Source organism: Sparus aurata, chromosome 9 (assembly GCF_900880675.1).
Source record: "Sparus aurata chromosome 9, fSpaAur1.1, whole genome shotgun sequence".
In the NCBI taxonomy this organism is placed as follows: domain Eukaryota; kingdom Metazoa; phylum Chordata; class Actinopteri; order Spariformes; family Sparidae; genus Sparus; species Sparus aurata.
The window spans coordinates 28,721,281-28,745,690 of NC_044195.1; the positions used below are offsets into that span (position 1 = coordinate 28,721,281).

At 44.2% G+C, this 24,410-nt stretch overlaps 1 protein-coding gene across 6 annotated transcripts in view; it reads right to left on the reverse strand.

Moving 5' to 3' along the window:
* hdac4 (histone deacetylase 4) overlaps window positions 1-24,410 on the reverse strand; it is a 138,709-nt gene that overhangs the window by 49,992 nt on the left and 64,307 nt on the right. For 2 of the 6 annotated variants that reach the window (XM_030428138.1, XM_030428137.1), the window contains exons 4-9: window positions 8,774-8,977; window positions 8,522-8,667; window positions 7,163-7,343; window positions 5,462-5,584; window positions 3,835-3,955; window positions 2,436-2,554 (exon numbers count right to left, since the gene is read on the reverse strand). In XM_030428138.1, the coding sequence (XP_030283998.1) occupies window positions 2,436-2,554; window positions 3,835-3,955; window positions 5,462-5,584; window positions 7,163-7,343; window positions 8,522-8,667; window positions 8,774-8,977 (894 nt within the window). Of the gene's footprint in view, window positions 1-2,435; window positions 2,555-3,834; window positions 3,956-5,461; window positions 5,585-7,162; window positions 7,344-8,521; window positions 8,668-8,773; window positions 8,978-18,678; window positions 19,086-24,410 lie in introns of those variants that run through there. The other 4 variants (XM_030428140.1, XM_030428139.1, XM_030428141.1 and 1 more) reach the window with 4 other exon arrangements.

The following is a 24,410-nucleotide window of genomic DNA, read 5'->3' on the forward strand; positions in this document are numbered from 1 at the left end:
GTACGAAAGCTACAAAGAAAGTATTTTTTATAATCCAATGCCGCACAAATATCAACATGTGTTAATGTGTTGGGTTACTTGTTTCTGCTCCAGCACTGTGTGCAGGTTGTCGATGCACCTTGGACTTTTCAAATCAAGGTTTTTCAAATCAAGCATCAAGGTTTGAAATGCTGTTATGCTTTGTGTGAACAGGAGTGACATTAGATTATAAAACACTCGGCTTTTACCACCGAGTTTGGTTCAGTTAAATACCTGGAAATGGTCACAGGCCAAATATCAGTGGGGATTCTAGTGGAGTGGAATCAGTGTTGGCAAGAGCAACAAGGAAGTGATCTCCAGTGACATCAGAGGAAACAGATGTTATCTTTGTGAATGGGAGACAACCATAGTAACAGCTTATTTGTTGTGCTGTTCACATGTACGATGCAGATCCACAACCTCACTCACCGGACTGGAAATATACGGCTACGTAGTTTAAACAAAGAAGATGGACCAACTGTACTTTATATGGACATCCTGCAGGATTTAAATGTTACATGCTGTGTGTGTGTGTGTGTCTGTGTGTGTGTGAGAAAGAGAGTCGGGGAGTGAAGGGGGTCACCATGACAAGTCCGTGTCTGTCATGAGGGCCTAACAGACTTCCTGCCGCAAGCATTCAAAGTGGCCCTCTGTGTTCTCAGAGTCATTATCAAAAAAGCCTCTCAGACTCGGACAATGGCCGCTTGTTTCTGACATACTGTCCGCTTCTCAACCTACATCTTCAATTTACACGCTCACATCACCAACACGGGTCACCACGGACGAAAACGTCATGTGTGACAGCGCCGGTCGTCAGAGGGGGGCACAACTGAGGTGACCACCGTCACTCACTTCCTCCCGAGCACAGTTCATCTCTCTGTCCGCCTGTCTCATCAGATCTATGTCTCCTCACTGTTGACACAACAGCAGTGCCATATGTGCGCACATGTCTGTATTCCCTCGCTGCCTCTCCTCAAGCCCGACACAAGGACAAAGAGCGCTGCCTTCAAATCTTTAACTCCATTTCTCCTCACACATGCACAGCACCATTTGACTACTAAGGTGTCTGTTGTAGTTGTCGGTATGAACTGTAAAACTCGAAGTTGTGAATATATCCCAGCACCACTGGCACCCCCTGAAATTCCTGAATTACATTTGAGTGTCCCTGAAAGTTGAAACTGGCCGTTTCAGGTTGTGCGCCAGGATAAATCATTCCTGCCTCCAGCTCACAGCAGGTGGGCAGGAGTGGAGAGTACACAGAGCTCGGCCTCCAGCTGCGAGAGCGGGCAGCGATTCTGCCGAAGCAGCTGCTGAGGCTAAGTGAACAATCACAGCTTGGCCGCGCCGGACATGGACAGAAGGACGGTGAAATAACAGTCTGACGCGTCCGAAAAGGCAGGAACTGTGCTTTTAAACGTGCTTCCTAGGAGGCTTCTCTGAGGATTCAAGGGTTGTTTTGTTGAACAGTGTGATCCGAGACGTCAGTGAAGGAGCCTGACCGAACGTGTTTGTCAGTATCTGTGTGAGTCAGTCTGAAACAGGAGACTTTGTCACCTGACGATAACGCAAAAAAACACAAGAAAACCATAATATGACCGGTAAGTTGCTGGAATCTCTGCTTGGTAACGGGAAAGAAACAACATCTCTATAAAACAGACAAGATATAAGATGTTAACAGTGTTAAAGTAAATTCACACTTGAAAGTAAAGAAAGCTATTTGATATTAAATGTGCTTTAATATAAATTCTACATATATTTACATGTATGCGCAGTAAACGCTGAAGACTATACCGATTATTGGCCTGGCCCATTATCAGATCTGATATTCATTCCATTTTTTTCTGAATCAGCGTTTCTTTAATCCAATCGCTCTTTAAATTAATTGATGTAAAATATTTGCTATTTTTCCGCTACTTCTAGTCTTTGATGCTAAGCTAAGCTAAGCTAACAGGCTCCAGTCTTCAGCTACGTATCAACAGCACAAACCATCTAACTCTGAGCAAAAAAAAAATAGCAGTATTTCTTAACATATCAAACAATTTTCCTTCACCATTTTCATTTTCCACTTTTTTTAAACTGATTTTAATGTTTCTAATATTCTAATTTAGAGAAGTCCCACTCTCCATCCACCCACATGAGAATGGTTCAAAGACCTCATAAAATAACTTCTGATATCTTTTTTTTTTTTTTCCTGATGATATTTTAGGGGCTCTTTTTAATCCTCTGGTGGCTGACTGCTGGTTCTTGTGCCTGACTTTGAAACCCAGTAAGCCATTTCAATTGCTAATGCAGGGGGAAAAGGGAAGATTAGGGCTCCCTTCCAGACATGCACTGGGTGGCTGGTTTTGAGAGGTGGAGGAAGACGGATGTCAGAAAAGTAGCAAAACCTCAGCAAAAACCGCAGCGGCGCTCCGTACCTGTTTTGCGGAGAGGGAAGTCGTCTTTCGAGTCGTACGTGCCCAGCATCGGGTGGTTGTATGCTGACAGCGCCGTTTGAGGAGGAGAGCTCTGGTCCAAAGAGCTGTGCTGGGTTTTTCTACCAAAAAAAAAATAAAATTGAAGATTAAAAAGATGAGATACATCAGTAAAAAGTGGAATATGTCAGGTGAGGTCCTGGCACCATGTATGCTTACCATGCCAGCTTTCCATACACACACACACTAACAAAAGTCCTAGTGACAAAGACAGCTTCCATCTCCCCCTCCAAGGTCAACACTTTAAAGGATGCAGCAGTGTGTGGACAACAGCGTGGGTGGAAATCGAGGAAGAGACAAAGACGAGAGAGAATCAACCTCTGCTTGCTTTTTCACCCCCAAGCCGGCAAAGAAAGGCTTAGGAAACTGCCGAATGTGCAGGATGAGAGGAAATGGGAGGATAAAAGAGGGAATAAATAAAGGTATGGAGGAACTGAAAGCAAACAGGTAGGAGTGAAATGGTGTTGGTGGTGACAGTGATAGAAAACCAGCTTCCTCACTGGTGGCGCACTCTTTAGATTGCTCTATCATCTCCTCCCCTGGCAGAAACTGCTTGACTGCTTAAAGCCTCTTCAAATATTTAAAGCGCAGGAGAGGTGCCATTGTCTTTTTTCTCTATGCCCACTTCAAACGCACGCACACACAAACACACCTCAAAGAGAACCGGCTGTCAATCACCGACTACAAACGTCGACGGGAAAAGAAAAAAAAAAAAAGTCCCGTTCCTTCAACATTTTTCTCTGCAGCTCGACTGGCGAGGACTCTCCGAGACGTTAAACGGTTGAAGTTGGTAATTTCTTAGGCTCGGAGGAACACCCACACAACAGGGGTTCATACACCACACGGTTTGTCGTTGTTTGAAACGCCTCGATGATGACGGACGTTTATGTCGCTCATTATTGAGGCTTTTATGATTGGTATCTTGCAAGTGTGACAAAAAAAAAAAAACACTAAGCGGCAGATCAAAATACATAAAAGGATGATATGTTAGGGCTCGGAAATGTGATTCATGTGTGTCTTTTAGACCTTTTGTGTCTCATCTGAGATGCAATAAGAAAATGAATGTGATTCCAGTATAGGTTTATAATTCTAGTTCCAAGAATATTTTGAAGATTATTAGGATAATACTGGGAATCCCGATTATGTTGGATAAATGGGAAGCTTGGAAACAGAAGAAGGAGGACATTAAATACCGGGCTCTTCTCAATATCAATGAAGACCTAAAATCCTCTGATCGCTCTCCCCCAGTTGTGTCTCTCCAATCTTTAAATCCTTCATTGATGTACAACCAGTCACATCCCGAGCCTTAAGTCGTCCTGCAGTGGTGGGCCGTGACACTCACCCATACCAAAAGCGCGGGTCACCGGGCAGACAGTGGTTTAGGTTTCGCTGAGCCAGGGCTTTCTTCTTGTTCAGGACAAACTCCTGAAGCCGCATCTTCACCTCTGTACTGGCGACTGCACCTGACACAGACAGACAGACAGACACAGACAGACACGGGAGGTTAAGTCACCGAAGGTTTGTATACTTTTACACACAACTCTGCACTATTTATCGCCCCATCCTTAAAACCGCTTCCTTCAGTATTGCATTTCCAGCACAGTTTGTGCTTCAGTGCCTCCACCAAACTGCACCCTCCCGTCCAATCTGTGACACTAACATGAGGATTATAACAACATCCATCCATACTTGGACAGATAATGGGTTTCTTCCTTCATACAGAGTGCACGATCTTGCATCAGAGTTTCGCTGGAATTCCTCGGAGACGACAGGAGTGCCGTGTAACTCGCCTCGAAGACGTACATCATGAGGTTTCACTCAGCTCTCGGTCTCTGCTCAATTACCACCCTCATTCTGTAGCTACAAACAAATTGTCCTGGGAGGGCAGACGTGGATGAGTGAGAGACAGAGCTAAAAAAAAAAAAAAAAAAAAAATGAGGGAAAGAGTGAGGAGAGCAATAAATAAAGCAAAAAAAAAAAAAGGTGCTTGGAGAATACAGGAGAAGCAGCGGAGGTGTGTTTTTCTAAGGATACGGCAGCCTGAGTGATAACAGGTGACGTGTCGCGCCCAAGAGCGAAAGTAGTAAATACAGTATGTGAAAGTGACAACGGCTAATATATGCTCCGTAAATCACGGTGCATCGAGAAGTGCTGACATCCCAATATATCCGCTTAGCCACTGAAGCAAATTGGCTTTTATGAGACTGCCTTCTATGCAATTTATTGCAGTACTTAACAAAGCTCCCTCTGTTTACAACCAAATGCTCTTTCCATAGACGTCAAACTGTAGGCTCACTCTGCCCAGCGGAGAACGGTCGAGGAAAAAGGACTTCACTGGCAGAAAAATCACGGCTCCGAATGCGGTTCTAGCATTAAATATATACTGAGAAAAGACATGTGCTGAAACACCACATCCCAGCCTGCCAGAAACAACCCACCTCGCGGGGTTTTTACAGCCATACTAACAATAATCAATCCTGATTTACTGATAAACTTTACGACGGGAATTTACCAGGGAATATCTCCGTCGTCTTCATTATAACCCGGCTCGGAGCGATGTGAACTTTGAAAACCACAAGCACCGACTTAGCATACACATGTGTGCAGCTGTTCCCAAAAGGTAATTTTCAACATTTATGGTAAGTTGGAAGGAAGCACCTACGACACAGTTTTAGGGCCATTCGAGGCTCGTCTTAAGTGGATATAAACACTGAAACGTTCAGAAAGGGAAGTTTTTCAGTTTTCGTTTTTTTTTTTTTTACATAATGACTCAAGTCTTTCATGCTGCCTGCAATTTATGCAGAACAGAAAACTATTACAGCCACAAGAAAAGCAATCTTGACACAGACCAAAGAACAGCTACATGTTTCCTCCTTCCAGAAAAATAACCCTAATATGTCAAAGCCTGATCCAGTATTAAAGGGACAGTTCACCCCCAAAATATCAAACGTACATATTTTGACTCTTACCTGTAGTGTTGTTTATCCCTCTAGATTGTTTTGATGCGAGTTGCTGAGTTTGGAGATATCGACCGTAGAGATGTCTGCCTTCTCTCGAATAAAATGGAACTCGATGGTACTCGGGTTGTGGTGCTTAAAGCGCCAGAAAAATACATTAGGAAAACTCAACAGCGATAGAAATCAAAAAAGATGTGTGCATTTACTAAAGGAGAAGAGGCTCAGGCACGTGATTACTAACTTAGTTGGGTAACTCTGATGTTGTTTGCGGTTGTAGTTCAGTCTAAAGATCGTGTTAATGGTTCAGTGGAAATGTTCAGTGCTGTGCATCTTTTGTTTATGAGTTCATCTCGTTGACTTTTCACTTTTCACTAAGTCTAATTGTTCTTTATGTACACTTGTTTTATACAGTTATGGTTACACAGACAAAAAACAGATGAAAAAAATACACAGTAAACACAGTTAAAGTTAAAGCAATTTTTTTTCAAATTTCCTTAAATATTCTAATAATAAAGTTAACGTGAAGTTGTTTGGCCATGACCGTCGTGTAGTAACAGTCTCATATTGTGACAGGCCTTTTCAGTAACCAGGTCATACTTAATAGAGATAGACATTTGCTGTTGAGTTTTTTCAAATATGTATTTCCAGCCCTTTGAATATCACAAGTTGAGTGTAATCCAATTCCATTATTTCGGAGAGAAGGCAGACATCTTTATGTCCAATATCTCCTCAACTCACATCAAAATAATTTCGATAGATAAAAGAGTGTAGTTTGGATTTTTTGTGTGAACTGTCTCTTTATCATTAGGGTGGCTTTATTTGAGATTTGCAGCAGGATAAGCATGACTCCTGGCAGTGCAGGTACCATCAGCACTCTCAAATGATGATAAATATTATAATCACTTTGGTTTCACAGGTTCTGCCATCAGCTCCATCAGTCATGAAAACGTCACACATTCACAGTTTTCCCTCTGCAATGACATGTTATTACTGATGTTTCTGATGCTTTTGGTTTCACCTGTCAACACATTCTCCCTGAACTCTTGAGCTTGTGCGCAATCTCCCTGATCATCTGACAGCTTGTGTTCCTGACTTTTGCTGCAGAAAGGTCGCCATGTTCCCACATCTCAACAAGCACTTTGGTGAGTACAATGAAAATAAAAGATGCAACAAAGGCCAAGGCAACAAAAAATAAAACCCAAAGTCAAACTGAACAAATATTCTGCTTGAGGAGAAAAACAAAACTAAACGGATGAGGTCAGATTTCAGTGGATTGCCTGGTTTCATTTTATTGCTAGGAAACAAGAAACGAGGGCCGTGTGTGCCACTTGAATGGCTTGCTCCTCTCAGCTTGCCTTGGCCGCCTCTTTCTGATATTCCCTGTAGAAAAGGTGTGAGGTCAGGCTGTTCTGACTGCCGTGCCACAGGAACAGGTGCTGTGACAGAGGGTCTGAAGGGCCAAGACTCTCTGACACCTGCTGTGGCAAAATGACACAAAGCTTCGGCACAGTTACGGCAGATGTCGGCAGCGTTTCGGGAGGTTGAGACTCAATGTATGCTGAATCCAAACGTGACGTCTTCATTTAGAGCTCGACACCACTGAACTACAGAACTGGCACCCTGCTGACACTCACACTTGATCTCCTCCATCTCACTTTACATTGCATTCGGTAAAACGTCATTTTCTCAAACACATTCAAGTGCACTACTTACTCTCCTGTCCCCGGTCCTTGTTCTTGAGCTGTTGGAGTTTGTATTCCCGCTGCTGCTTCTCCAGCTCCTGCTCGTGACGCTGCTGCTCCATCTTCCTCTGGTGCTCCAGCAGCTCCTGTTGGTGCTTGAGTGCCAGTAAGTCTTGTTGGTGCTGGGGGAGACAGAGACAAGAATAAGGGAACTACACAGGATTAGAAAATTGATCGAGAACTGCAACTTCACAACAGTTTTTTGTACCCTCACAACGCAGGGCCATGACGTCTACACCCCATCCCCACCCCATCAACACCAACACTTATGTTAATCATATAAACGCCGACATAATAGTGATTCTTAAAACATCTTCACACAATTAAACTCCCAATGTTTAGTTGGTTGGGTCAGTGGAGTGGCAAATTACTTGATTTAAATTATTCATACATTAGTTTAAGCTAAGAGTTTCCTCCCCCTCTGCTCGCCTGCTAACTAGTGTTCACACACTCTTTATTGCAACAACACCTGCTGTGATCTCTGCATCAGAAATTTCCTGCGAACAAAACTAAACCTGCTGCAAGGATTCTTGACAGATGATGTAAATTATTTGACATGAATGTAACTTTTCCATTAAAGTTCTCGGGGGCTGTATTTAAGCACTTTATCACTTTATGAGCGTTGTCATTTTTCTTTGTTAATAAATCCACCAATGTGTCCACGAATAGACTCTTTTTCGCTGTAATGGCACCAAACACCCCATCATACCTTGTTATAGCTGAATCAATATCTTTTCCTTTATCAAATCATTAACTCAAATTAGTAAAGCAACTCTACGATTTCTCCAGGTACCACTTGGCAACAGCAGAAGCACCCCCCGAGGTGGAGGTACCCCAGGAGGTGAATCACCGGCCTCTTGTAAAAGAATCAGTGATTAAAAATGACATCATCATCGTCGAGCCAGTCCAATAATGAGTTATTCTCTCTCCAGACCCATCGTCCTTATTGGCTGATTTTATGTTCAACAACACCTGTGAGGCTTTTTAGCAAAGTGAATCAGAGACTAAATACACACACACACACACACACACACACACACACACGCACACACACACAGGTTTATTGGGACCAGTGTTCCCATGGCGATGACTAAGCACCAAAATACTGCTACCAGATCAAATTACACCACTGTACTCACTCACATCACTTTAAGTGTACACATGCACATACTTCCTCCTGTCCTTCACGAGGTGCATTTCTGCTGAGCACGGTCCTATAGTGGCTGTATCCAAGGAAGGATTCCCGCCACACACACACACACACACACACACACTCAAACACACACACCCACACACACATCTGGAATAGACGGAAGATGAGATGTCTCACCTTGATGTGTTCTTGCAGCTGGACTTCATGTTGTCGTGACAGCTGCTCATGCTGCCTCTGGAACTCGGCGATCAGTAGCTGTCTCTGGAGCTGCTGCTTGTGTTTGAGAGCCACCAGCTCCTGCTGCAGGTGCTGCTCCTGGTGGTCTGTGGGAGATTTTCACGACACGTTACCATTCCGAGCATCGGGGGCGATGGCTGTTTATGTTAGATAATCACAAGACGCGACGACCGGAGATCGTCCCCTACTTACTAATGACTGGTCCACGGCCTGGCTCTGAGGATGTGGGGCAGGCTGTCGAGGTGGGTGGTGTGGGGTGGGGTTGGGGAACCAGGCCAAAGGGGGGCTGCTGGTGGTGGTGGTGGTGGGGGTGGTCCACTACGCGCAGGTCCATTGGTAGGATGGCTGTGGCGGCGGGGGGCACCTGCATGGGCAGTGCTGCCGAGCTCACGTCCACTGGAAAAAAAGAGAGAGAAGATCGTTTATTCGTCCGCCGATTATTTTCACGTCGATGAATCATTTAGTCTGTAAAACCTCCAGAGCTTAAAGTGACGTCTTCAGACTGCTCCTTTTTTTTTCCAACCAACAGTCTGAAGCCCGAAAGACTCATCTACCATCATGAACGATGAGGAGACGCAACAAACCCTGACATTTAAGAAGCTGGAACCGGCAAATCTTTGACATTTGGAAAATAACTGAACCAATAAATCAATTATCATCGTTGGCAATAAAGATGTCTTCAACACACACACACACATCTCTCCATGTCCATATTATTTACTGCGAACAATCTTTAAAATAATATACACAAAGGAAATTGATTATGGCTGCTTTACACATTTGAACTCCCTAGTTTATCTACAATTCACCATCTTGGCCCCCAAATGTGCCCTGTTGTACAAAGGGTGTATAAAACTATGTGCATGTCGGTACCATGATATTTTTGACCCCATCAGGTTTGTCTCTGAGGGATGAGGGACATTCTTACTACAGAGTTGAGGTCGGGAACCTCAACAAGGCTAAACCCCTCAATCTCATACGGAGAGGAGAGTTTTCTTTTCGATCAACCAGTCAAGTAATCGATGTTTCGTAGCAGCTGTTATTTCCAACGCAGATTTCTAGACTCGCGAACAAATCACAGGCTGAAACTAAACTGCAAAAAGAATCAAAAACATATTCAACCAGATTGAAGTCTTAAAGGCCAACATACACACACGTCGCTCAAATTTGATCAACTTATACAAAAATGTTACTCTTACCACAAGAACTTGACCGATGGGGCTCATACCAAGACCGAGACTAGGGATTAAACATTCTGTATATCAATATATTGCCTGAAAACACACATTTCTTTGCAATGATCCCTCAGTTGTGGTTATCAAACACAAAGATATGTGACAAAGAATAAACACTTCACGGTTTAACACTAAGCCGGTGCACTGAAACTGTAAACTTCACTGGTAACTGAATACTTATAAAAACAACTGAAGCATCTGCGCCTGCTTAACAAAGAAAAGAGGGTTCTACTTACGACACGGTTCTGTTAGGGATAAGAAAATGACACTTAGAGGAAACAGAACATGAATACAAGTTCCTTCTCAGAATATCTGTTTATAGTTTGGTTACACAACAAATTAAACTCCCCGTCTATTATCCTTTGAAACAGCCAGAATACCCCGTTCCTCTCTGGTCCAAATAGGACACATCAACACTTGTTACATCAGCTGTCTGGACGGTCCAGCCTTAGCCGTAGCACTCAGCATTACTCTTAATACTGGCTGTGCTTGCTTGTAGTGTTGGCAAACTAGAGACTTAAGCCTGTTTTAGAGTTGTACACATTGGGTAAGAGCATTAGCAAAACACTGAAAAAATAAATGTGTCTGTGATTTAGAGAGCCTGGGATCAGAGGGGAGGCAGCAGAGTGTACGGGACGCCTGTTTATACACCATCTATGAAAACAACATGCCCAGAGAAACCCTGTACACACACTTTCACACAGTTTCTGAATGCAGATGACAAAAAAAAAAAGACAGGCGCGCACACACACACACACACATATACACACACGGGCTGAATGATGAAACATGGCAGCAGAGAGCAAAAACAATCCCCTGAAACATGAGTTTTGCGGCAGGGATTTGCTGACACGCATGCAGGACTTACTGTGCGTGTTTGTGTACGTGTGGGTTTCCACTCCGACTGTGTGTGTGTGCGAATGCTACATTTCGCCCGTTGCGAGCGGAATGCTGACTGTAGCGCGCTGTAGGTTTGTGCCCTGTGTGTACGTACAGTATCGGCTACAGAAACAGCAAAGTTGCGTCTGATGTTGTGAGAGGTGGATTCACAGAGCCGTCACACATCTGAGGGAAATCAGGCAACAAAGCGCACGATATCCAGAGGTTTTTGATAATCGTTTAATCGTATCAGTGGTTTTTCAAGCAAAAATATAAAAAAATTTGCAGGTTCCAGCTTCTTAAATGTAAGAATTTGCTGCTTCTCTTTGTCATTTACAATAGAAGATGAAACTTCTTTGAGTAACAGACTAATTTTTGGACAACATAAGCGATAAGCGCAGCATTTGTCACAATTTCCCAACATTTTATATATGAATTTTTTTTTTTTTTGGTGTATTATGAATGTTATGGTTAACACAAAAAGAAACGCAAGACACACAGGCAGGCATGTAACAGGACAAAAAGAGAGCCATATTAACATAAAGTCCAAAATCAAAAAATCGAAATGCAAAACAATAAAAAGGCAGGTGGCGAAAAAGGCATAAAGTAGTCCGGGGCAAATCTGTAACTGAAAAACTACAAACATACAAAAACTAAATAAAGGTACAAAACAAAGAAGCACTTGGGGCACATCGAGGTACATAAGGAACACAATGAGTAAGGTGGAGAAACAAACTGACCAAAAGCTTAAATAGATGACGACTAATTAACAAATAAAATGCAGGTGATTAGGAAAGAAGGCGGGAAAAAAGGACAAAGGGAGGAAGTAAAAATCAAAACATAACACATGAGAAAAGAACTTCAAAATAAGACAGGGGGAAAACTAAAGAACATGACACTGACATATGTGGATGCTGCAGAAACATACAGGGATAGACACAGAACAAAAAAAAAAAGAAATCAGAGGTATGAACCCAAAAAAATGTTAATCAATAAAAGTCCCTCGCAAAAAATATAAAGGCCTCTCCACATTAATGTTTCTCTCCCTACGTAGCGTTCACTCTGCGTCATTTATCCTGCTCCGTCTGAATAATCCTGTGAAGTAGGACAGGTCGGCGGTGCTGTTGAAACATGGATACTAAGAGCAAACACATGGAACGGCAGTATCCCTACATCCACGCGGCTGACATGCGAGTATTAGTGCAATCAGATTATTTCTCCAAAACAAGCAAACAGCACGGCGAGCTTAGCATGAACATTAGTGTAACCCGAGCACACGACACCGGGGGGGGGGGCAGGAACAAACGCAAACAACCTTAAAGCCTTGATATGTAACTGGGATGAAAAGCGTGCTGCGATCAAACGCGGTCAACACGCTACTTTATTTCAAATACTTGCAGGCACAATTAGAAATGGGACACTGTGGTTTAACATGTGTGGGTGTGTGACAGTTTCACCGGGCTGTATACAGATAAACAAGCGAGAGCTGAGGTTAAACTGGGCCTTTGCGTGACAAACCCTTCAAACTCGTGTAACCAAATCAGTTCTCAATTTGTGCTCGATATCTGAACTCGACATCAAGCCCTCCCGTGTATCATCCAGCCTTCCCAGATCGATATCTGCTCCGTAGAGGACCACCTTGCGCCGTGCCAAGCCCCCCCCCCTCTGCCAGTCATCAATACCCTCAAAACCAGTGGAGAGCATCTCCGACCTATCATGGATGTCGTGGCATCCCCAGTGACCAATGAGGTTTGCAATGGAGTTGCAGTTACTTGCTGAGATAGCCAATGACATCTTTGGTACCGGGCAGGTTTTCAGTGCGGGAGGAAACTTAACACCACCCGACGGGACAGCAGGGGGAGAAGAAAAGGGTGTGGCCGGGGCCAGACATGCTGGTGCTTCACTGGTGTGTGTTTGTGTGTGTAATTGTGTCACTGTACTTCTGAGGATTTGTTTGAAAGATGGACTATTTTTCTGTTCGAACTCTTACTTTGAAGAGATGAAAGAGCACTTTTCAAAGGCAGACGCTGAAAATTGTTTTTTCATGCACTGGTCAATTTTGAGATTTTGGTCTTTTTTGCTTCAGTAACAGGCTTTGTGCCAGACCGGTGGAAAAACAATGTCCAAAATACACATGAAGGTGTTAAACTTAGTTTAGATGTTTAGGAATATTTAATTAGATTATTATATTTGCATAGATAAATGTTAAGTATTCTTATTCACTGTTTTTTCATCTGAAAATGTATGAAAATTCACAATTCATACCCTTAAAAATGAGTTTTTTCTCACCCAAATCGAATCTTTAGTAGCGCTTACATGAACCAAACTTTCAAGTTTTATTCTGATTTATATTCTGAGGGTCTTTTCAGAGGAGTGTGTTCACATATCATCCAGAGCCTGATTTATTTGATTTCTAAAAACATAGAGAAAATTGATTTCTTTCTAAATTGCTGGAGTGATAAAAGTAGATGTGTCGACAAAATGGAACAAGAATTTTGAATCTGGTTTAATCCAACAGTCAGATTACTGTTCTTGAAATATATGTGAATGAGCACATTTTTAATAAGAAAATGCATCATTTGCATATCTAAAAATACAATTTAATACAATTTTATATGTGAACAACCAACAGGGAAGGTTTCATTATGAAATCTACCAGTTCGGTGTGTGTTAGCTCTATTTAAGTATCGATTTCTGTCTCAGTTTTATATTCTGAAAGTTTTTACAGAGGGGTGTGTTTATAAATCATTCACAGCCTGAATCATAAAACATCTTATGTTGACAGTAATGTCTGATTTATGGAGTGAAGAACATTCACCTCTGTAAAAACTCTAATATGTCTACAAAATAAAAACAAGAACTTTGTCCTCCATCTTTCTTTATTTCTCTTCTGGAAATACATGCACAACTGCACATTTTAATTAGATACTGCATAATTGGCATATTTGAACATTTCACTTCAGAGAACTAAAAAAATAATGTTATGAATGAAAGTAACCACTTGGGGAAGTTCCACGGTGATTCATAACCAAGTGTGAGGATTTGATTTACAGAGTCAACAAACTTTTATCAACGTTAATTAAGCAGCTTGACCCAATTTTAAATGTTTTCGAGGACTAAAGACGTCAGACGTGTACCGATGACGGAGCCGTGTGCATACATGCGTGTTAAAATGATTCCTGGACCTCTGACCTACAAACTTGTTGGATTCACTTCCACACTAACAGGCATATAGAAAGACGACCGCATTGTTTGTCCTTCTTGCCCCACAACAATCGGTGCCAATTATCCGTGTTGTCCAAACAAAGCCTCTCCAAGTGAACCATGGTAAACTTTCAGCGCACCACCTCTCGCATTCGCTGTACATGAATGCACTTGCCACACATGCCTGTCAGCTGTTTGAACACATATCTAATACGCAGTAAACAAACTGGGTCAAACAAAGAAAATCTTTTGCTGGGGCGGTGCACTTGAAACGCAGGGCTCGCTCTATACGTTTGTGGCCCCTCAGAGGGGCCCCGGCGCCAGCTACTCGAGCACCGCGGTGCAAAACAAACACGGAGCATCCACTCAATTAGCGCCTTTTTGTACTGTAGATTTTCCCATACAGATTTAAATTTGCCTAGCACTTGTGCTCAACCCCACACTATTTATATACGGTCCCCCAAGTGTCTTACTCTGTATACGTGCCACAGGCTTCACAAAGTCTGTTTGTCTTCACAGACAAAAGGAAGCCCCCAGCCCCAATTACACAACAAATAACGTAAACACTCTGCTCCTACACTGCAGCACGCAACACAATCAAACAGGCCTTCACACAAAACTGTGTGACTTCCACTTTACGCCATAACAACAACAACAGGTCGCTTTGCAAGGCACAAACTAATTCTGGTTCCTTGTGTGGTGGCTGGTAGCAGAGAAACAAACGTATACATGTACAGCAGAGATCAGCGTGCTATCAAGAAATCCAAAACAAACATTTACAAAGAGGGTGACTTCATGATGCGTACCTGCCACGCAGGCCGGAGTGAGGTGGGCCGGACACACCGAAATGCAGTCATAACCTCGTGTTTTGACCAAAACTGTGTCACCTGATCTGAATAAACAACCTGAGCTGCACCCACTTGGATGAAGGCAGATTTGACCGGAGCGATGAAGTCAATGCACAACGAGGACAGCAGCGTACAGACACACATACACTGTGCCTGCATAACAATACAATAACGGTTGTTTTATTTATCACTGCATCCCCCGGAGGTATTGTCTTAAACATGTGCGCACATTCGTCCTCGGAGACCGATACAATAAATTCAAATCTTGCATTTCTATCTGCATGTTTTGCGTCAACACGAGTGGTCAGAGACGGACCAGCGATCAGCGGCTGAAGCAAGGCAGAATAAAACCCCATTACAGCCACTTACGCTCAAGCTGAGGAGCCACATCGGGTGGCACAGAGGGAGAGAGATGGAGAGGAAGAGCAGGGCGGTGAAAACAGCGCTCAGACCAGCCACTCAGAGGCTACCCACACCGGCCGACACATTAACACTTGTACTAGAGCCGTAGCTGTACGCTTGTTGTGATATAAGCTCCACGCATAGTTATTTTGGTGCTCACATATTTTGCTAATCTTGATGTATTTAGTAGAGCTGCAACAATTAATCGTTTGGTTGTCGCCTTTTTTTTTTTTAACAATTTATTGGTTTTAGCAGATTTTCCAAGGTCCACAGTCGAAATTCTCCTATTCCAGTTTCTTAAATGGAAATATTTTCCGGTGTCTTTACTCTTCTGTGATATCTGACGTCATCTTAGGCTTTAGGATACATTGATCGGACATTTTTCACCATTTACTGACACTTTACAGACCACAAGAGTAACTGATTCAGTTTGTCGTTTGGTCGAGAAAATATCCGACGGATGAATTTAAAAAAAATGAAAATAATGGTCAGTTGCAGTCCTAGTAACATTACAGTCTGTACCAGAACCACACAGACTTGTTTTCTACTCCAAATCGTTTTCTGTTAATATGACATTAAGGGTGCTTTCACGCCTACTGTTTTTGGTTGGGTTAAAATGGACCCTGGTGCATTTTCCGCAGTTAGCGCGGTCCGTGTGGGCTGGCGTAAAAGCTGCCAACAACTGGACGGAGACTGCTTTAAAAAGGTGGGTCTCGGTTCGCTTCCAAGCAGATCCTGGTGCGGTCCGTTTGTGGCGTAAAAAGTGAGCGGGACAACATCAAGATTCATGACGACAGACCTGATTTCAGCACGATCTGAAGCGTTCGATTTCTAAATACTCCATCTGTTGATCGTGAACTGTGCTTAAAGAGGGAAGCCTTTGGATGAAAGGTTTATAAGGTGTAGATCTGTTTCAGACAAACTGGTGAGATAAGATGGAAAATATATCATTTTTCAAAATCAACATATCCCAAAACCTGCTGTCGTGCTCTGATCAATTGCTGTCCCTAAGCTGTAACAGTGTTTTTCCACTAGACAGATTCCAATTAGTCGGACGGCTCTGCTCTTGGTAATTTAAAGGGTGTCGTCAAAAGATTTGAAGGCACAGAGGAAACGCACAGGTGTCGCGTCTGTCGGGCGGCTCCCGGTCAGGCTCACGCGGCCCTACAGGATCGCAGTTGCGTCACGACAGAAACGACGGCGGCTCTCTGAACAACAATCCTCACCGGCGTGTTTACAGTAAACACAGCGTTGTGAATGGCAGGCAGACAAACAGGGCCACATAAAGCGCCCAGCAGGGTGCAGGCACCTGTGAAGTAATTAGCCGAGCTTACAAGGATGGCACTCTGTGAATGTGGCACGAGGGTAATGCAGCCGAGCCAAACGGGAGGAGAAGGTGGAGGCCCGGGCCGGCTCGCCCTGACGGCAGCGGACATTACAACGCAAACATTCCTGCTGCAAGCGTGGCTGAGCAGGTCAGGACACGGGCCCACATCGTTTGTAACAAAGGCGCGAGTGCCGTCTGTGCACGGCGCGAGAACCACATGTTCGCTTTCTTACATCATTACCACGACGCCGGCAGCCGGTTCGCTTCCATACATTTACAGCGGGCTCTGAGTGTGTTGCAAATGTGGAGCCATTAAAGCCGCGAAGGACCATTAAAGCAATGAGCGGCGGAAGTAAGATAAACGGGAAATTACGTGTGCTTTGCGGGAATCCCGCTGAGATGAGAGGTTTTCCCTGCGACGGGCAAGTACGATGTCAACTCTGGCTGAACTCGCCAAAAAGCGGACGCGAACAAGGCGGCTGGCGAAATGTCATTATTTTCTATCCCTCATCTATTCATCCATCACTCTCCCGTGTCCCTCCATCTCTGCCTCTTCCCCTCCCTCCCTCCCTCACCCCCTCCTCCTCCTCCTCTCATCCCCCCCCCACCCCTCTCCCCTCATCGGACTAAGATCATGGATCACACACAGAGGGAGTTATTTATAGAGCAGGATTCCCGAGGGAGCTCCTCGCCCCACCGGGCATCTCTGCACTCACACCAAACCCCCCCATGCACGTTCGAGTCGGCGCGTGCGTGTCTCAGCGGGGTGTGTTTGAGCCGCGCGCAGTGATAAAAAAGTGATAGCAGCGTAGTGCCTGCAGATTAAGAATGAATAGTAATCGCTGACATGGTGCTACACACACACACACACACACACACACACACACACACACACACGTGCGCGCGCACACACACACACACACACACACACAGGTGCTGGCATGGCAGAGGAGGGAGGCAAACACCATGGCGACTGGTGGGATTGTGGCCAGTGGTTGGTTGGACAGCGGAGGAGGGGGTGGGGCTAGAGATGGAGGAAGGACCAATGATGGTGGGCAACTAATTCAACACATGGCCCGCATGTGCATTCAGCTCAGCGTTTAACCGAGTCCGGGATGGGCGTGTGTGCATGTTGATATATGTCGCTGCACGTCCCTGGAGGCTGACAGTTTGTCGTACTGTACGTCAGCGCCTCTTTGTTTTCTTCATCGCCCCCTCTGCTCTGCTCTGCTCCGCTCGTCCGAGGACAGCTGGTCAGCGTTAAAGGCAGCTGAGAGCAACTCATCGAATCAGTCAAAACGTTATCAAGGGATGATGTTTTTTTTTGCGCGGGGTGCACAGAGATCGACTGACCTCTTTCGAACGAGACAGTCTTCAAGTGACCGAACCCTTAACGAGACAGACGGCACGCAGAAAACCAAGGTGGAGAGACGTGGAGCCACATGGTCACCCTGCAGGCGCGCTGGCCCCCGACCAAAACACAAACCAAACCCCGGTTATGAAACCATGCAAGAGCTGAAAAAAAAAAAATGAAATCTAGCAAAAGAACTCTAATCAAGAAGAAACAGCTTTTACGCTGAAGATTAAACAGCTTTTGTAAGAACTTAAAATTCAGGAATATTCAGGAAATGTTGTTTTCTTGACAAACTGAGCAACAACAGTGAAGATCTGTCCTGGTGAAAATGTTTCTCCCCCCGCCCCCCCCTATGAAATCCCTCATTTTGTACAAGAACGCAAACTTTCATACACGCAGAGGCATAAACACAAACACACACACACACATTACACAATAGGCTGTGTGGAGGAACAGACGCAGCCATCTGCTCCATTCAGTTAAAGGCTGCTGAGTCTCCATACATCAGTACCACTCAATAAACACTGCCGCTACTCGAAGCTGCACACCCACACAGCAAATGAACATGTCCACACACACACACACACACACACACACACACACACATTCACTCTCTCCTCAAGTGAACACACGCACACACACACACACACACACAGTCACACAGTCACATATCCACAGGCAAAATGAGTTTATATAAACACATGCCCGGGGATCACACACACACATACAGTACACGCTGACTAAACATGATGCAACGCAGCACAGTTCATCAGCACACACACTGAACATTTACACAACTAGCAAATCAAAACTGCCGAAAACACAACAGCAACAACAGGAGCTCTTACCCATCAGTTGTGCCGTGCTGTCCGCCTGTTGTGCTCTTGTGTGTTGAGTGTGTTGAGTGTGTGTGTGAGTGAGTGTGTGCAGTAATCTAACAGAGAGAGAGAGAGAGAGAGAGAGAGAGAGAGAGCGAGAGAAAGTGTGTGTTTGTAGCCAAAAAAAAAAAAAGTGCGACTCTGAACCGAGCTGTAAAAGTCCACTGCAGCGCTGGGAAAAAAAAAGCCAGACACAGCGGACCGACCTGGTTCTTCTGGTAGTGAGAAACAGACCTCTCTCCCTGTGCCCGTCTTTCACACTCTCCGTCTCTCACTCCACCGCTTCTCTCCGTTTTCTCTCACTGACGTGCTTTCGCTCTGCCCTCCGGCTGCCACTCGCTCTCCCTCCCTCTGCTCCTCCGGTCCCCTCCCACTCCTTCTCTCTCTCTCTCTCTCTCTCTCTCCCTCCCTCCCTCCCTCCCTCCCTCTCTCAGTGACATCAGAGGGCAGTCTCAGGCATGTTGAGCATTTTATGGGAGTCTCTCTCTCTCTCTCTCTCTCCCTCTCTTTTTGCTAACACACCGACGAGCAGAGAGGCTGAGGGCGTCAGATTGTGACCACATTCTCATTTGACTAGACAAACGCTGAGCTTTTATGAACCACCTCTGCTTCTCCACGTTTTTTTTTTTTTTGTTGTTGCCCACATTTTCTTGATGTGTGTTACTTGTTGCACACACACACACACGTGTTTCTGGATCATCTCTACCTAAAAGCCTCCTACACACCAGCAGCCCAGCAGAGCAGACAGCTGTGCAGAAGTCGACTTGATGATGATGGTTTGCTGCCCGGCCTCAGTTTACAACCACTGAAGCAGCCGAATTCAACTTCACTACCTTCATTCATCGCTGCTTTTATGTAACCCAACCAACATTTTTTTTTTGTGAAAGCATCGGATTTTCTGAGTGACTCTTGTCTTCCCATAGAAACCATCGTGAAGTACAGAGTGAAGCAAAACCATTATTCGGTACAGTGATATCTCTGCAATTGTGCTCGTGGCTGGTCTTGAAATAAATTCCGGAGACCTCTTTGTCTGAAAGCGAGACAAAGCCGAGCAGAAGTATGTCTGATTCTGAGACGAGACCTTGAGAAAAAAACTAAGGACTAAGAGCGATGTGGAGTCCATTACTGCACACACAGTAAATGATGCTGACAGCTAGAGTTTGAATCCAACCTCAGCAGGGTTTGAAAACCGTATGTTAGCAGTTTTCATTTTTTTGACTTAAATTCCTACATTTAAGTCTTCATTTTACAAATCTCCTGCCTCTAAAGTGTGAGGTGTATAAAGTATGTTGTAGTTTGGGGATGGAATCTCTAAAAGGCCATCGGAAAATCTCAAGAAGTTGAATCCGTCAGAGCTGCAACAATGACTCAACTCACTGATAAGTCGATTGACAGAACATAATGATGCACAGCCCCGGGCGTCAACTCGTAAATCGTTTCCGTTTCTTTCCGTCATAGTTGATGGTGACGATGCAACTTGACGCTGGTTGCCATCCGCCGGATAACGGGAAAATTAAAAAGATACAGATTCAGTAAGTAGCTAGTTGCTGACAAACTGTGTGGCTTCAACAACAGCAAGACACTCTACCAGCAGTGTGTCTACATGTCGTGATAATGTCATTTCAGGGAATTCTTTCAGCTGTGACATGTCATGAAAATCTGATGTTGTGACCGATATTTCCAACTATGATGATAACTGATGAATCTTCACAGCCAGTTTTTTATGCAAAAATGTAAAAAAACACATCTTTTTTCAGCTTCTCCTATATATGTAAAAGTCCTGCTTTTCTTTGTTTAATCGTCTCAAACTGAACTTCTTTGGGTTTTGTCTTGACAAGACATCTAAAAAACACCACTTTGGACTCTGAGAACTCAACTCAACTCAACTCAACTTTATTTATAAAGCGCTTTAAGCAGCCGCAGCTGGAACAAAGTGCTGTACATGAAAAGAAATAGAACATGAAACATAAAACATAGGAAACAACAAATAGAAAAAAATAAATAAAAAAACAATAAAACAATAAAAATGTTAAAACAATAAAAACAATAAAAGCAATAAGACTTTAAAACACTAGACAACAGCAGAGTCTCAAGCTGGGTTGAAAGCCAAGGAATAAAAATGGCAGGGACTGACATGTTTTACTATTCCTAACATTTTGTAAACCAACGATTAAATGATTAATTTAGAAAACAGTGGGCAGATTATTCAATAATGAAAATAACTGTGAGGCTCAGCCCTAATCGGAGTAGAGGCAGATCCATACGCGCATGCCTGAGAAGTGAGTTGCAGATGAGCGATGGGCTTTGGATTGAAAGATAATGAGGCGCAATTAAGGGCTCGCCTATCGAGTGGCATCAGAGTCCACTACTGACGAGAGCTCCTCTGGGTGCGACACCTGACATATGCCTCGCTGTCATATCAACGGGCGCTGAGAGACCCAGCCAACGGGAGGGACGGGAAACAGACAAGATGCTCCAGTATCCATATGTCGGCCAATATACAATCATTTTATGAAGTGATCCCTCAAGTGTGGTTATCAAACGCACCTGAGACGGGCTCAGGAGTGTCCAAAGACATGATATACACATCAGAAGCACAGTTAAAGAAAAGCAATGGACAGCAACTCGACATGGAAGGATCGACCGCGACAATTACTCCCATGTGACACCGATCAATACCCTACAATTAAGCACAATGCAATAACCTGACTGTTCTATAACCAATAATCAGGTATCTCCCTTTAGAGATTTTTCCCAAATCACCACAAGTGTGAACAGCTTACAAAATACTTACTACTGAAGGACGTGCACCAACACTAATGAGATGAGAGGTTGAAGGTTACCAATGATTTAGGTCTGATTTGACCCGTCCTATCAGAAGAACTGACCCGACAGCAGAGTGAGGGAGAGTCCTGTGAAGTCTACGGACAAGGAAACAGACTTACTTATATCTATCTAGTTTCACTTTCAGTTTAAATCAGAAATCTGCTGGATTATATTGATCCACTGGTGTCCCTCAATTCTCCATGATGCTTTCACTTCCCTTTTTTGTCGAGCGCATGCAAACATGTAAAAACCCTGTTAAAGAAACAGAAAGAAGGCAAAGTACACAGATGTTTCTTTACTTAATGAAGGGGGACTGATTTCACTGTTTACATGGCGTTTGCTCCAGGAACCTGTCAGTAATCACGGTATCAAAGTTCATTTAAACCTAATCGAACTTGTGCTTGTGTGTTTGCAGGAGCTATTTTTGAAGTTCAGCGCAGAATCCAGGAAGCCAAGTTTTGTTTGATTAGACAACACACCCACACACCTGGCTGCGATAAAAGTCTGCGTTATCAGCTCGTTGTGTGCTGTTGACGTCAAAGGCTTAGCTAAGCTCCGTGCAGCCATGACACTGATAACAGCGAGCGCTGCTCAGCCCAAACCACAATGGCGTACACACACGCACACAAACACCTTTTCAGAACCGCTCCGGGGGAGGGTAGTGACCAGACCGTGCAACTGAAGCAGAAGAGCACTGCATGAACTTTGCAATAAAAATCAATGTATGGGCATTAGGTAACATGGTGGGTAACATGGTCAAAGGTCAGTGCTGCGACTGACAGCTCGGCAAACAAGAGTGAGCAGTGACACACATGTGGACAGCTCTCCAGTGTGTATTTTTGGAGGGCCGTGACTCAGCATACAAAAGAAAACTTGTTGCAGATTACCAGGCACGGGGACAAGTGTAGATGAAATGCATGTTACACAAGAATTGACGCTGAATTTGCACAGCAGTTGTTACAGTAGATGCAACTTTAACATTACGTTTAAAGTAATCTCAAGAGAAAAACAGCACAGACAAGAATGTGAAGCAGCTGAAAAAAAAATATATTGTCTGCTTTTTCTATTCTGTGTTAATACATGTTGTCATCAGCCAATGCATCCTGCTTCATCCTCTCTTAGCTGGTCACCTCTCACTTTTAGATCTGAAACAATCTTTATTTCCCCCCGTCTTCCTTGGCATCGTTTCAAGAATATCTGCGTCAATATGGATCCATCGTAAACGACTCAACACGCTTTAGTTCATATTTCAGGCCTATAAGAGGCACTTGAAATTCACCAAAAACAGAGAAGAAGAAACGGAGCATGTGCATAAAGCTTTCACACTGTGTACAAACAGACAGTAGAAGGAGTAACCGAACAAAACAAGAAGACGACAAAAATTGCGAGTGCAAGGAAACCAGAATCGTTTGTGTGGATCGACAACGAGGTCGAACTGCTGCTGCGACTCGCACTCGACTACAAGGCGAGTAAGTCGCAAGAAAATGTTGACTGGGAGTCGTGCCAGTCTACACAAGCATGTAGTCCGTCATTGTTGTTGTTGTTATGAGACGTCACAAGGTTAAGAGGTCGAAGGCTAGAGGCCGAGGGGTGGGGCGATGCCGTCATCGATACGCAAATTATGCAGATTCGCTGTCCAAGCGAGAACGCGAGGGCGGCGTTTTCAAATTTTTCCACCCTGAGGTTTCAAAAAAGTGTGTTTACAGGATCCATTTGTGTGATTGGCCAAAACGACGCAAAACGTGCGTTTACACACAAAAGCGTTTCCATGTGGACGGCTCCTCAGATCCTCAGCTTTGTCTCTCCTGATGGCCACGTCAGTGATGAACACAAAACCTTAAAAAGGCCTGTGGATCATTATTTAAGTTACCATCATTTTTATCATAATCAACTATCTCCACATCAGCAACACTCTAAGGGTTAAACTGTCACCTGTCCATGTTCATGACACGACCAGCGGCATGTGACTACGCTACAAGTCAACATATACAGACACCACGTGCCAGAGCGGAGGGACTTCACGAGCAGGAGTGCGTGTGCACATTATATGACAACAACAATCTATGAATGACAGCCTTACGAAAGCCGTGCAGGTGAGGTGTGTGACCCGATGATGAGCCGACGAAGGTGTATGTGAAAGAAGGGCTGGTGCAGTCATTTGCAACAGTCGGCGCGAGAAGCAGACAAGGTGATAAGTGAGCATATCCGAGATAAATCGCTCGTGTAGCTATCTGCATCAGAGTCGGCGTGTGCGCGTGTGCGTTAAATAATGCATGTGGCATAATGATTGCGAGGCATGCTGAAATACACAGTGTGGCAGCCTGGCAGACAGGGCTGATGAATAAATAATGGACGTGTCCGCCTCGTAATGTACACACATGTGCGCACACACGAGCGTGCGTGCAAACCATAACCACAAGCTGGTTCATGCTCAAGAGGGAGAGAGAGGGAAAAAAAAAGATAGCAACTCTTATTTTTGTACCTTCGTATGCTCTTGTCACCCCCCTCCCACCTCCCCTCCACTGTGACAGGGGGTTGGTGGGAGGAGGAGGAGAGTGGAGGGGGGGTTTGCTTTTTTCATCCATCTCCCCTGAGAACCCCAGACCCGACTCCAAATATGTGAGATACTGTGTCGTTTATTATTGATTTGGGTTATTTATAATACACACTCTCTCCACAACCCCCCCCCCCCCCCCCCCCACACACACACACATCTCTCCCTCTCTGCCTCCTCTTTCACTGAGGAGCATCACCGGGGATCTCAAAATACAGACACTAAATCTAAAATTTCGATCATTAAACTTTCTAAAATTATCCTTTTTTCTTCCAATACCTTTCTTTGTCAAATAAAATCAGATTTAGGTGATGCAATAAAT